The 12,537-nt window shown below is 35.8% G+C and overlaps 1 protein-coding gene across 2 annotated transcripts in view; it reads right to left on the minus strand.

Moving 5' to 3' along the window:
• CERKL (CERK like autophagy regulator) overlaps positions 1 to 12,537 on the minus strand; it is a 104,478-nt gene that overhangs the window by 44,774 nt on the left and 47,167 nt on the right. For both annotated transcript variants that reach the window (XM_012785813.2, XM_012785811.2), the window contains exon 2: positions 9,995 to 10,237. In XM_012785813.2, coding sequence (XP_012641267.2) covers positions 9,995 to 10,237 — 243 coding nt within the window. The remainder of the gene's footprint in view (positions 1 to 9,994; positions 10,238 to 12,537) is intronic.

Raw genomic sequence — 12,537 nt, forward strand, 5'->3', positions numbered from 1 at the left:
GATGCTTAGTCTTGAAGGGCTAAAGGGTTTGAGGCTATGGGTTCTATCAAAGCTCAACAAAAACTTGGATACCTATACAATAATAATAAGGGTTACCCTTCACTGAGTGCCTGCTATTTTATATACATTATATATTTAAGTATCTTAATAACTTATCAAGACTGACATCAACTTAACTTTACAGATAGGAGGCCAAAGCCTTGTAGAAGACATAAAGATAAGGTATACAGCTAAGTATTCATAAGTGGAAAAGCTAGGAACCAAACTCAGATTATCCAAATAAAAATCCCCTCAGTTACAATGACTCATTCATAAACGCACCAAGGTATTTTCCATTCATTTAAGTAAAAGGAGGTAGAGAACCTAGCCAAGCTATCTAGGGTGACATCCTTCCCACACATCTGGTGGGCTAGGGCTGAGTAAGTCACCCGACTGCTGACAGCGTCACTAATATATACAGTTTAAACAGGATCAGAACAAAAATTTGTGGAGTCTGAACTTGAGTCTTTTGATTATTACAAAATTGAAAATCTTTATTTTTGATACAACATTCAGACAATTCAGAAGTGTCTAAAGAATGACACTTTTCCTTTTGAAACAACAAAAAAACACCACACTGGTAAAAGTTTGGCATCAGACTGGTTTGGAGCCTACCGGTCGTGCCCTGTCCCTTTAAGATTTCAGAGGACCCTCTCTTTGGCCAACATTAAAGGTTCACCACCAGCTGGCTTTCCCTGCTAACCAATTCCATCAGCTTCTTAACTTCTAGAAATTCTTTAACCTGCATGGCTCCTTGATGAACTCCATTTCCAGTGATATCACGGCCTTTTTAAATATACTTAACAATATATTTAGTCCCAAATATGTAGTATAGTCCATTATACCCTGCCTTTCAATAAAACAATACTTACTCTTAAAAAAAAAAAAAAAAAAGATTAATTATTTAAATCTTTTTGCTGAGAGGCAGTGCAGTGTAGTAAAGAACAAATAGGTTTCTGGATTAGAAAATCCTGGATTTAAATCTTGCTTCAGTACTTTATAACCCACCTTAACCAATTTCTCAGAGTTCTGTTTCCTTAGCCAGGCATCTATGGAAGATTAAAAAAAAAAATCTTGACCACAATAAAAGTGTTGTGATAAAGATTTAATGAGTTAGTTGGTTTATGTCAAAAGCAACAAAGATATGCCTAAAATCATATAGACAAGCAAAATACTCAGTTTATTTCACCAGCATTTACTGAGTCAGGCACTGTGCCAAGTGTTATATTAATAGAAAATAACAGCAAACATTTATCGAGCACTTACTACACATGAACCCCTATTCCAAGTGCTTAAAAATCTCTGTGCTAAAAAGAATTACAGTCTAGTAAAGTATCAGCTATGTGAGCTCACAATTAGAATTTAAATGATGATGTGCAGAGCATGAACAGTGCCAGGAAATAGCCTGATTGTGCTACGTGGTACAGTCAGCTTTGCAGAGGATTCTCTGGTTTATACCAGACCTTGAACTTCAAACTGGATTTCACTGAGAAAACAATAGATGAGGGGCACTATAGGTCAAGGGAAGCTCCGAGCTTTGCAACTTAATTGGCAAGTAGCAAAGCACCAAGGTACAAGAGAACAAAGCCTGGCACTGGATGCTTCAAAGAGCCCAGGAACTTGACCACACAAACAGGCTTCATCTTTGTCCATCTCTTCTCTTTTCATTGGAAAAAGAACTAAGGTACATAAACAGTAGAAACAGAAAATGTACTTTTTCAAAATATGTAATTTTCCACGTAAGTATTTTTTAAATGTAAAAAATAGATGTTTGCTTTAATGATAAATGAGGAAAAAATGGTTGATTTGAAAACTGTTACAATGCTGAAGCCATTGCAAATATCCAACTACCTGCCTCAAACAGCAACAAATATATTCATATAAGATTATAATAAAAGTCTTATAGAGTTACATATATTTATATAAATAACACAATTTCATTATCATTAATGGTAGTCTAATGAATGCCAGGGGGCTTAATAATGATTTGTTGCTTAGTATGAAATATGTATTTCCTACTTATGCATACTGTGAGAGTGCTGCTTTATTACTTTTTACTTCATTTCTTTTCAGTGACAAAAGTTGTTAAGTGAAAATCCATTATACTCTTATCTAAGGATTGATTCAACTTTTAATTTCTCCTATAAGGCTTATAGAATTTGTATTTTCCTTAGGACATTCTGCTAAAGCCTAGTAATCAGTTACAAACCAGTGTGTTCATATGTGTTTTTAAAATTCCTTTAGGTTAACAAAAAGAAATGTCTGTCATCTTTTCCATAATTCACACCCAATTGAGCCCAAGGCATTGGAGAAAACTCTAATAGTGACAATATTGAGGAATTTTTTTTGAGAAATGCATTATAATATTACTGCTCACCCTAAATATTGTCTGCCCCAAGAGTCTAGAGTTCTGAATCATAATGTTGGGAAAACAATATTAGAGAGGGATCTTCACACCAGATGATACAGATATTTCCTAACAAATGCCTGAAGTCCTTTGTTCAGGGTAGAGTCTAAACTGTACAATAAATATTAGGTAATTAAATATGAAATGTCCGATTTTGAATCAAAAGTTTAGTTTAATTGTACTGCTTTTTGAGATACAATAATCAAAGTATGTGCCTAAACTATCAACACAGTTTTGCCATCTTAATGGTAGCTTGTTTATGCCAGCAGCAAAGCAGCCTGGGGAGCAAGTGGCCATGAAATCATGAAAGGCGTTTTCCACAGCTTGTTGAGAATTGAGTGTTTTTCTTTGCAAGAAGGGGTCCAAAGTCGGGAAGAAGTGATCATCAGTTTGTGCAAGGTCTGGTGAATATGATGGATGACAGAGAGTTTCCAAGTCCAGCCTGTAGAGTTTGAGCAGCATTGTTTGTGCAACACATGGTAGAATGTTGTCTTCCAAGAGGATTGGCCTGTCTCTATTGACCAATCCTGGCTGCTTAATCATAAGCATCCTCAGTTGTTTCTGTAGTGTAGTGGTTATCAGTGTCACCTCACATAAGCATCCTCATCATTTTCATCCAGTTGGCTGCAGAAGACGTCCACTGTAACTGATTGACTAGGTTTCATGAAGCTGTAATGGATAATACCAGCACTGGACCACCAAACAGAGACCAGTAGCTTTTTCTGATGAATATTTGGTTCTGGATTGTGTTTCAGCACTTCATCTTTATTTAACCATTGTGCTGAATGCTTGCAACTGTCAAAAAGAATCCATTTTTCATCCATGTTAACAATACAATCTAGAAATGGTTCACCTTTATGTCGTGACAGCAAAGAAAGGCAAGCTTTCAGGGGATTTCTCTTCTGACGCTTGTTTCATTCACTCGGTACCCAAGTATCCAGCTTCTTTACCTTGTCAATTTGTTTCAAATGGTCCAATGTTGTTGGAATAGTAATGTCAAAACTTGGTATTCATTCACGCCTAGGTTGAGATGGATTTGCTTCCACTACAGCTTTCAGCTCATCATTATCCATCTTAGTCTCAGGTTGCACACATAACTCATGTTCAAGATTAAAATCACCAGAATGGAACTTCTCGAACTATCGAGTACTGTTGTTCATTAGCCACATACTTCCCAAACACTTCATTGATATTTCAAAGCTGTTTGTGCTGCATTGGTTCTGTGACAGAACTCATATTGGAAAACAACATCAATTTTTGACTTACCCTTTTTCAGAACAAAAATTGCTCTAAAAATTTTTTTTGAAAGATCACAAGCCAAACCATGTGTTTGAAAGACTGAAGATGTACCTTCACAACAAAAATAAAACAAGTGTCAAAATAAAATGTCAGAGATATCAACTGTGAAACTTAGTACCTAAGGGAATCGGACATTTCATACTTAATAACCTATATAGGAGATATTTAAATATTGTAGACTATGCCATCAGTTAGTTGAAGGCTCATGCTCTGGATTCAGACACATATGGATTTGTTCCCATTTCCTCCACCACTTACTAGTTGCTTAACCTCAGATTAACAAATCTTTAAACTATTTAAACCTTTATTTTCTCCTGTATATGCTAAGAGATGATGATGGTTATAATAATATTAATTTTACTATGAGCTAAGTCATGCATTGTTTTCACTCCTCAAACGTTACAACAAAACTCATAAAATAAGTAACTTTATTCTCTTTTTTACATGAAAACATTGGTAGTTCTTGATGCTATTATTATGAGGATTTAATGAGATAATTCATAAAAGTTGCTTACAAAAGTGGCACATAGTAAACGTTTAATAAATGCCAGCCATTAGCATTAAGATTTAAATTTTTAAAATAATGATTGCTCTATAATTTTGTAAAGGAAGAAATGTTAACAGCATGAAAATCTAATTCAATATTTTATTAGAAACATTTAGCAAATCTTCATTTAGCACTTTAAATATAATCATATAATAAGATCTGACAAAGCTACCTAAATTGTTTCTCCAAATCAGTCTTGTTATACAAAACAGTCAGAGGGCTTCTTTCTAGCTGAAGGATTTGAAATATATAACTTGACAATGAATATACTTAACTCCTCTTTTCAAGATACTATGTCAATGATTGAAGCAGAAATATAATTTTCTTACATGAGACATTGTTTTTTTAGATATAAAAGTAATGACTTTCAAAAATATATCCCTCCCTTAGGATAAAAATGCTACAGAGGCCAGTGAGCAGCCCTTGGGAAGACTGCCTGGTCTCACAATTCCCAAGAATAAACAGAATGATTGTTTCTAAAGAGATAATTCTCGTTTGCTGTCCACTGAAAGGGTAGTGACTGAGTTGGAGCTGATGTTATTAATAGATGAAGAGGAACTGGAAGGGAAACTTTGGCAGGCTTCCACCAACCTTCACCAAGATCATCTGAACCAGTTGTGTGGTAAAACTCATGGCAAATAAGTTATAACTTTATATAACTCAGGAATAGATACTGGTTAATCCTTAAGAATATTTGGAATAACAAGAACATAGAATATTCAGTCGCATATAATTAATCCCCGCAAAGGTATCTTTGGTAAGTGTGGCATGCTGCATTGTTCATATCTTGCACGTTCATGGTTCTTGGCCCTGGTAATACATTAGAATCAGTGCAGGGTCTTCTAAAGGAGATCCAGGCCTTGGGCCCACCCAGACCTATTTAATAGAACCTTTCAATTCTCAGACTAAGGAATAAGTCCTAAGAAGGATGAACTTTTAAAAAATGAAATTCACACATACATACTCATAACAATGCTATCCTTTGATAGTACCCTATTCTATTTTCAATTTCTTTTTTTCATTTGATCATTTCAATATTCTCTGCTTCTTCTGTTGAGTGAAGTTTGTGGGTGTCCAATGCTACAGTTTGTTATGTGTGCAGACATTCACTCATGGTAAGTTTTTCACACTGACACTTGCTGGAAAGGAAATGGCTGAAAATGTCAAACTAGCATGTTCTAGTTTTAAGATAAATGGTATTTTTCCTATTCTTTATTAAGCAGATTTTACATGATATCTATGTTTCCATATACCTATGTTTTTGTTCTAAGTTTGATAAAATTGGAGGTTTGGTTTTAAAAGATTTCCTTTTAACATGTTAACATCCTTTGAAGAGTTAAGCAGTGCTATTAGTCATTCAGAATTTAATGAAAACTAGCAAAGCGCAGTGGCTCACACATGATCGCTTGAGCTCAGGATTAAAAAATATATATATTAGCCAGGCACTGATAGCACATGCCTGTAACCACATTACTTGAACATAAGGTTTTAGAGCTTTTCTTGTTTTTAAAATCTTTTTCTTCACATCTACAGGCTTCTGCTAAGACCTCCACTGACTTTCTCCAGAAAAGACTCTTAAATTACTTTTGCCACAATGACTTCATATTAGGCTTATCAATGACTACATATCGGTCTTCATCATTTCATTTTTTAAAGTTTTGAATTTCTTAGTCAATGATCATTGGTTGTGTTCCTTGTTAATTTGTATCTTCATTGTAGCCCTTAACACATTTATAATGTAACGAGTTGTCTTATCTGTCTCCAGGACAAAAGAGTTCTATACAGGATTATATCTCATTCATTTTATATTCCCAGCACTTAGTGCAGTTCCTGATACAAATATGTATTGGGTAAATTAACCCATATTGCCTATTAGTCAATAAAGTTATGGTGACTTTTCCATTACTAAGAATAAAAAAAGATGCTGTGCTCAACTATGTTCTGAACATTACAATGTGAAAAAACTTAACTCACTTTCAAATAAAAATAGAACAGTTCTAAGACTCACATTTATAAACCCACATTATCTGATTCTTTGTCAATTAGTCTTAGAATCTCAAGTATATGAGTTCTTTCTTCCTCCTAATGCTGCTAATTTGTCCTTTTCTTGAAAATTCACATCTTATTCATTGCCTCAATTCAAAATATAAATGTGCACATTTGAAAACAATCCTTAATATTTAAACTATACTAAAATTATAACTGTTAGACTAATTAGACTAAAAGACCAACCACTTAAGGCTTTAATGGCTTCGTTATGTTTTTCTTAATAGAAAAAAAATAGGAAAGATGTAAAGGCTGACAGGAAAAAAAAATTTTTGAATAAAGACAAAATCCAAAATAAATCAATGTAGTTTTTAAAATTGTATCAGATTTTCCCAGCAGAGCCAGTTAAAAGCAAGATCTTTGGATGTAAAATAGGGGTGCCTAATATTTAACTTCAAGTTATTTATATTTTTGTGATGTAAACTATCAATCACCTCCCAAATGTAAGTTGACTTAGGTAGGGGTGTGTGCGTGTGTGTGTGTGTGTGTGTGTGTGTGTGTGTGTTTAGACACAAATGAACAATCATCTCCCAAATCAGATGCAGTATAGGACAAAATAGGGATAGTAAATGTGAGACAGGACGATAATTCACACATAGACCCAACTCCATGGTAATCAGAGCCACAGAGGCCCAGAAAAAGGTTAGCAATTGACCTCATCCCAGAGAGAATGAAAAGACACAGGGCTTTCTTCACTTATAAAATGAGGTTTGAGCCAATTGTATTTGATTCTCAGGTGATAGGCACTTTAATGAGCACTGGAATTACATGGAATTGAAAGTGAAAGAAGCCTTAAGAAAAACTTGTGTTGCAATTTTAAAAGGAAAGTGTCAACATAACAATGATCAGCAGAGAGCTTTGGAGCCTTGACCATTCATTTGTTTATGATGAAGCTAACCCAGAACTATCTTTGTTGGGGGAGTGGGGATAAGGAGGCAGCACCTCCTATAGGACTCTGAGTCCACTCGAGTGCAGTCATTTATTCAGACAGTCTTGGTTAGGTGCCTTCGGTTTCATTAGAGGATTTTAACCATGATTTGTTTGTTTGCACTGGTTGCTTTTAATCATCAAAATCACTCTGTGTTCCAAGACCCTGCCATAGAATATGACCCATATATTTCACTGTCTCCAACTCTCACCAAAATCAGAAGTTGAGGCTGGTCCGAAGATAGTGAGTTATATCTGCTGATTGTTTAAAGTCAGTTACAGATCAAACTATTTGTTCTACTCTTTCCTCTTCAGCACTTGACTAGTCTTAAAAAAAGAAAAAAAAATCAGATTCAAAAAGGTTTCAGTATCATTCTCACAGGATGATAGCCTAAAAGATGTGTACTTTATTCATCTTTGTAATTTGTCTAGATTTTAACCCTGGACAAACCAAAACATTATTCATTAAGCTGAATAAATATTTGAACAATGTTTTCTTTTTTCTTGTTTTTTTGTTTTTGACAGTCCCTCTACTCTTATAAAATTGCTTTTACTGAAATGAGCCTTGTTGTGATGCCATCTGTTTACTTGCTATTGGATTTATGGGTGAGATATATTGAGGAAATTGCCTCAGCCCGGACCTTCATAAACCCTATGGGAGAAGATTTCCTCAGACCTAAGTGCAAAGAAGAGCTTTGGCTCTCCTAATCAAACGACACATTCTTATTTTATAGGCCACATAAGCCTTGTGAATACCTGGCCATGTTAATAAACTTAATTCAGCTGAAATTAATTTTTCATTTTTAACTTTTTTATTCTCTTGATATAAATTTCAAATAACACTATTAAAAAAAAATCCACTGCTAAAATGGAAGGCTTTTAGTTAATTAAACATTTTCTCTATTTTCAGAGAAATGAGCTAAACTATAGCCTTTGCAGATTCTTGCCTCTTGACAGAATCAAGTCTCCTTGGAGGTCCCCAGGAGGCTAACATGGAAGCATGGGACTCCTTTGTAACAGAGTCTTCCAATTTTAATGTGATATCACTTCAGCTCATCTCCTGTGAGCATAATCTCAACAGCTAGCAGCCTTCAGCCAATGTGGGTCCTCATGGTCTTCTTGATCAATGATGCCAAACCTGGAAATTTCTATCACCACCATATGCCTGCTCTATGTCTGGCACCCATCGCTGTCAGGTGCCATCTGACTTCAAAGTATGCCATCAACCACATCAGCTGCCTCTACCCTGATCAATCTGGCAAACAGAAGAAATGGACTAAAAGGAAAACAGAAAAAAACTAGAAGAAAAAAAAAAATCAACCCTAAACTCAGATTTTAAATGTTTACTTTTTAAAATTTTTTTTAAGAGATAGAGTCTCACTGTATTACCCAGGCTAGATTTGAACTCCTGCATTCAAGTAATCCTCCCGCCTCAGCCCTCTAAGTAGCTGGAACTACAGGTATGTGCCACTGGTCCTGGCTCAGATTATATTTTAACTTGATAACTTCTAGAAATACAAATTGTATTACATTTGTATATGGATTTTATTTATATGCAAAATATAAAAATGTCATTTAGAAATTTCAGATATACTGAATTCATTAGGAGATATATTCTAATAAACATGTTCTCTTTCCTCTGGATATTAACCTTTAGAAAAATCTTTGCTGAAATAGACAATTCTCAATTGGCAGCACAAAAAACATGGTCCCTTAAAGATCATCTTTAAAAACTTATTTTGGGCCGGGCGCGGTGGCTCACGCCTGTAATCCTAGCTCTCTGGGAGGCCGAGGCGGGCGGATTGCTCGAGGTCGGGAGTTCGAAACCAGCCTGAGCAAGAGCGAGACCCCGTCTCCATAAATAGAAAGAAACTAATTGGCCAACTAATATATATAGAAAAAATTAGCCGGGCATTGTGGCACATGCCTGTAGTCCCAGCTACTTGGGAGGCTGAGACAGAAGGATCACTTGAGCCCAGGAGTTTGAGGTTGCTGTGAGCTAGGCTGACGCCACGGCACTCACTCTAGCCTAGGCAACAAAGCAAGACTCTGTCTCAAAAAAAAAAAAAAACTTATTTTGAAGCTGTCCAGTATATGCACTTGCCATCAATGTACTATTGGAAGGAAAATAAATTGTAATATAAGCTCAAGAGATACATTAATAGAAAAATAAATATTTCCAAAAACTCTTAAATGAACCAAAGTATTTAAGAACTGTGTTATTTCAGATCACTGAAGCTTTTCATGAAAGTAGTCATTCAAGGGTTACTTCCTAACTCACTCTATGAGGCCAGCATTACCCTGATGCCAAAGCTAGACTAAGACACTACAAAAAAATTACAGACCAATAAGCTTTATGAATATTGACACAAAAATCCTTAAAATACTAGCAGACCAAATTCAGTAGCATATTTAAAGGATTACCCCCCATGACCAAGTGGGATTTATTCCTAGAATGCAAGGATGGTTAAACATATGAAACAAATCAATGTAATATACCACACATTTACAGGATGAAGGAGAAAAAATATGATTATCTCAACTGATATAGCAAAAGCATTTGACAAAATTCAACACTTCTCATGATTAAAAAAAAACACAAACTAGGAATAGAAGGAAACTATCTCAACATAATCAAAGGTTGTCTGTACTCAAATATAACATACTTAGATTAATAATCTGTATCAGGGAAACCAGACTCATTTAAAATTCCCATGAGGAGTACTTACCTTCCAGAATTTTCTTGAATTGTCGAAACCATATGTCACAGTGGTCTTCACTTAAATTAATAAGATCAAGTGTAGAATCCTTCAGTTTATTCTGTTCCTTTTTCAAGCAGATGAAAAGTGTAATACCTAATAAAGTGCCACTTCTCTGCTGTTTCACAGAACAACGCCGCTTCAGTTTCACAGAGAATATATCTTTGAGTTCAATAAATTCTTCTTTACATAGCATGTCATACTTGGAATCACCTGAAAAGAAATTAAATTTTCCAATCAAAACCATGTGTCCATATCTTAAATGTATGAATAACAGTTAAAACTCAAAATCATTTGTAATTTTATGGATTATCCTTCATGTCAGTCCCTATTTGAGATGGGAAAGGAAAAAAAAAAATTGGATCTATTTTCCCCAAGAATGTAGGGGGTGGGGAGAATAAAATAAATAGAAGAGAACCCCTGCCATACAGGCCTGAAATACTTGGAATCTGAGGATATTCAATGTATGAAGGATTCCAAGAACAAAGCAACATTTCAGTAATAATAAACTGGTATCCCTCAGGAGCTCCTTGATACTTATAGGGAGAAAGTAAAGTAATGGGGAAAAAATAGAATTCATTAACAGAAGTGAGTTTGTAACAAGTTGTTAAGGGCACTGAAAGGAAAGGAAATATACATTCCTGGTGAAGTAACACACGTGCAAAAGGGAAGCACAAGTACGATTACTGTGAGCGGAAAACATGAACTCCTGCCAGTCTAGAAAGAAATATCATCCTGGATCTTACCACATTCGAACTTTTTAAAATTGTGGTGAAATTTTTATCAGTTATCTTTACACACAGGCCAAAAAATAATTGTTGTGGTAAAAGACCATTTCAACCTTGACTCTCAAAGTAAAAGAATTTTAGACTTAAAAAGACAAAATAAAACAAAAAAGACTTCCAAAATTTCTGCTTCTGTCCAAAAAAGAATGACAGGGACTGGTTTTATCTTCTGCCCAAAACAACTACAAAAGCACATAAGGTATACGGAACAGCTGTTTTCAGGCATTGGACATCAGGTAGCCTAGGACAGTGATCCCTGAGAGAGGAAGCCAATAAAATGAACCATGTATCTTCAGTTTCCAGGCCACAGTGCAGGCAGGAGAACCCTGGTGCTTTCCCTGAGTTGGGGAAGAATTGAGGTCTAGGAAGGCCAAGGTGACCAGAGTTCACTGTGCATTTACTGAAGACTAAAAGGCTACTTAGAGTAAACTCTGCAGGTTTGCAGAGGTCCTTCAATTCTTCAGCTGAGCATTTGATCAACATGTGCGTGAGGCCAGGATAAGAACTACTCCAAGGATGAACTTAACAATGCTCAGAGATCACCCAGATCCTCCTACCAGCCAAAATAGAAAAACATTAAAATTCATGGGACATTATGGAGAGAGTTTAGAAGACTATTGTCTCATTAATGAGCTGACTAAAGGCTGCTGTGAGCACATCTAACAAAGCTTAAGAGCAGATATCCCCCCCCCAAAAAATCACACTGTTTTCAAGTAATTTAACTGCATTCTAGAACAAAGCTCAAGAATATTTACCGGAGGCCAGAAGTAGGGGCTCACACCTGTAATCCTAACACTTTGGGAGGCCAAGGTGGGAGAATTGCTGGAGGTCAGTAGTTTGAGACCAGACAAGTGAGACTCCATCTCTACAGAAAAAAAAAATAGAAAAATTAGCTGGGCATAGTGGCACATGCCTATAGTCCCAGCTACCTGGGAGGCTGAGGCAGGAGAATCACTTGAGCCCAGGAGTTTGAGGTTGCAGTGAGCTATGATGACACCACTGCACTGTAGCCCAGGCAACAGAGCAAGACTGTCTCAAAAAAAAAAAAAAAAAAAAAAAAGAGAAAAATTTACAGAAATACAAAAATATCCAGCAACTCTAAATGATAAGATTCACAGTATCTCTCATCCAATTCAAAGTTACGAGGTATGCAAAGAAGCAGAAAAATATAGCCCAGGAGGGAAGAAGGAAGGAAGGAAAAAACAGAATATAAATGTATTTATTATCACTGATCTGTGATACTTAAAAATGGTAAAGAGGGTGAATTATATATTATATATGTGTACTTTATCTCAATAAAAAGGCTCATTAAAAAATATATGGTGCAGGAGAGGAGAAAAAAAATCCACAGAAAGAGATGCAGAAATGACCTGAGTGCTAAAAACAACAGAAAGCAGCAACTTCTCCTGGCCTTTTAGCCATGGAATTATGCAGAATGGTCTCCTCGGATTGGAGCAAGGACTTTCAGGTGCTTTAACATGTTCCTTGCCTGCATTCTCCGGGAGTTTTTTTGGGTTTTTGGCCCAACCATTCTGCAAACTATAGCCTATTGTTCACAAAGTAAATGGACCACTAAAAAAGAGGGAGTGAAAGCCCTTTTCTCAATGATTATGGTAGGTGAGATGGGGTGAATCCACAATCCATTTTTCAGGCCTGTCATTTCTTAGAAGGCTCAGATTCTGGGTCTTCCTGGAGTCCACTTCTAGAATCAACCAGTGACCTAACAAT

The sequence above is a fragment of the Microcebus murinus genome, chromosome 8 (assembly GCF_040939455.1).
Source record: "Microcebus murinus isolate Inina chromosome 8, M.murinus_Inina_mat1.0, whole genome shotgun sequence".
NCBI classification, from domain to species: Eukaryota; Metazoa; Chordata; class Mammalia; order Primates; family Cheirogaleidae; genus Microcebus; species Microcebus murinus.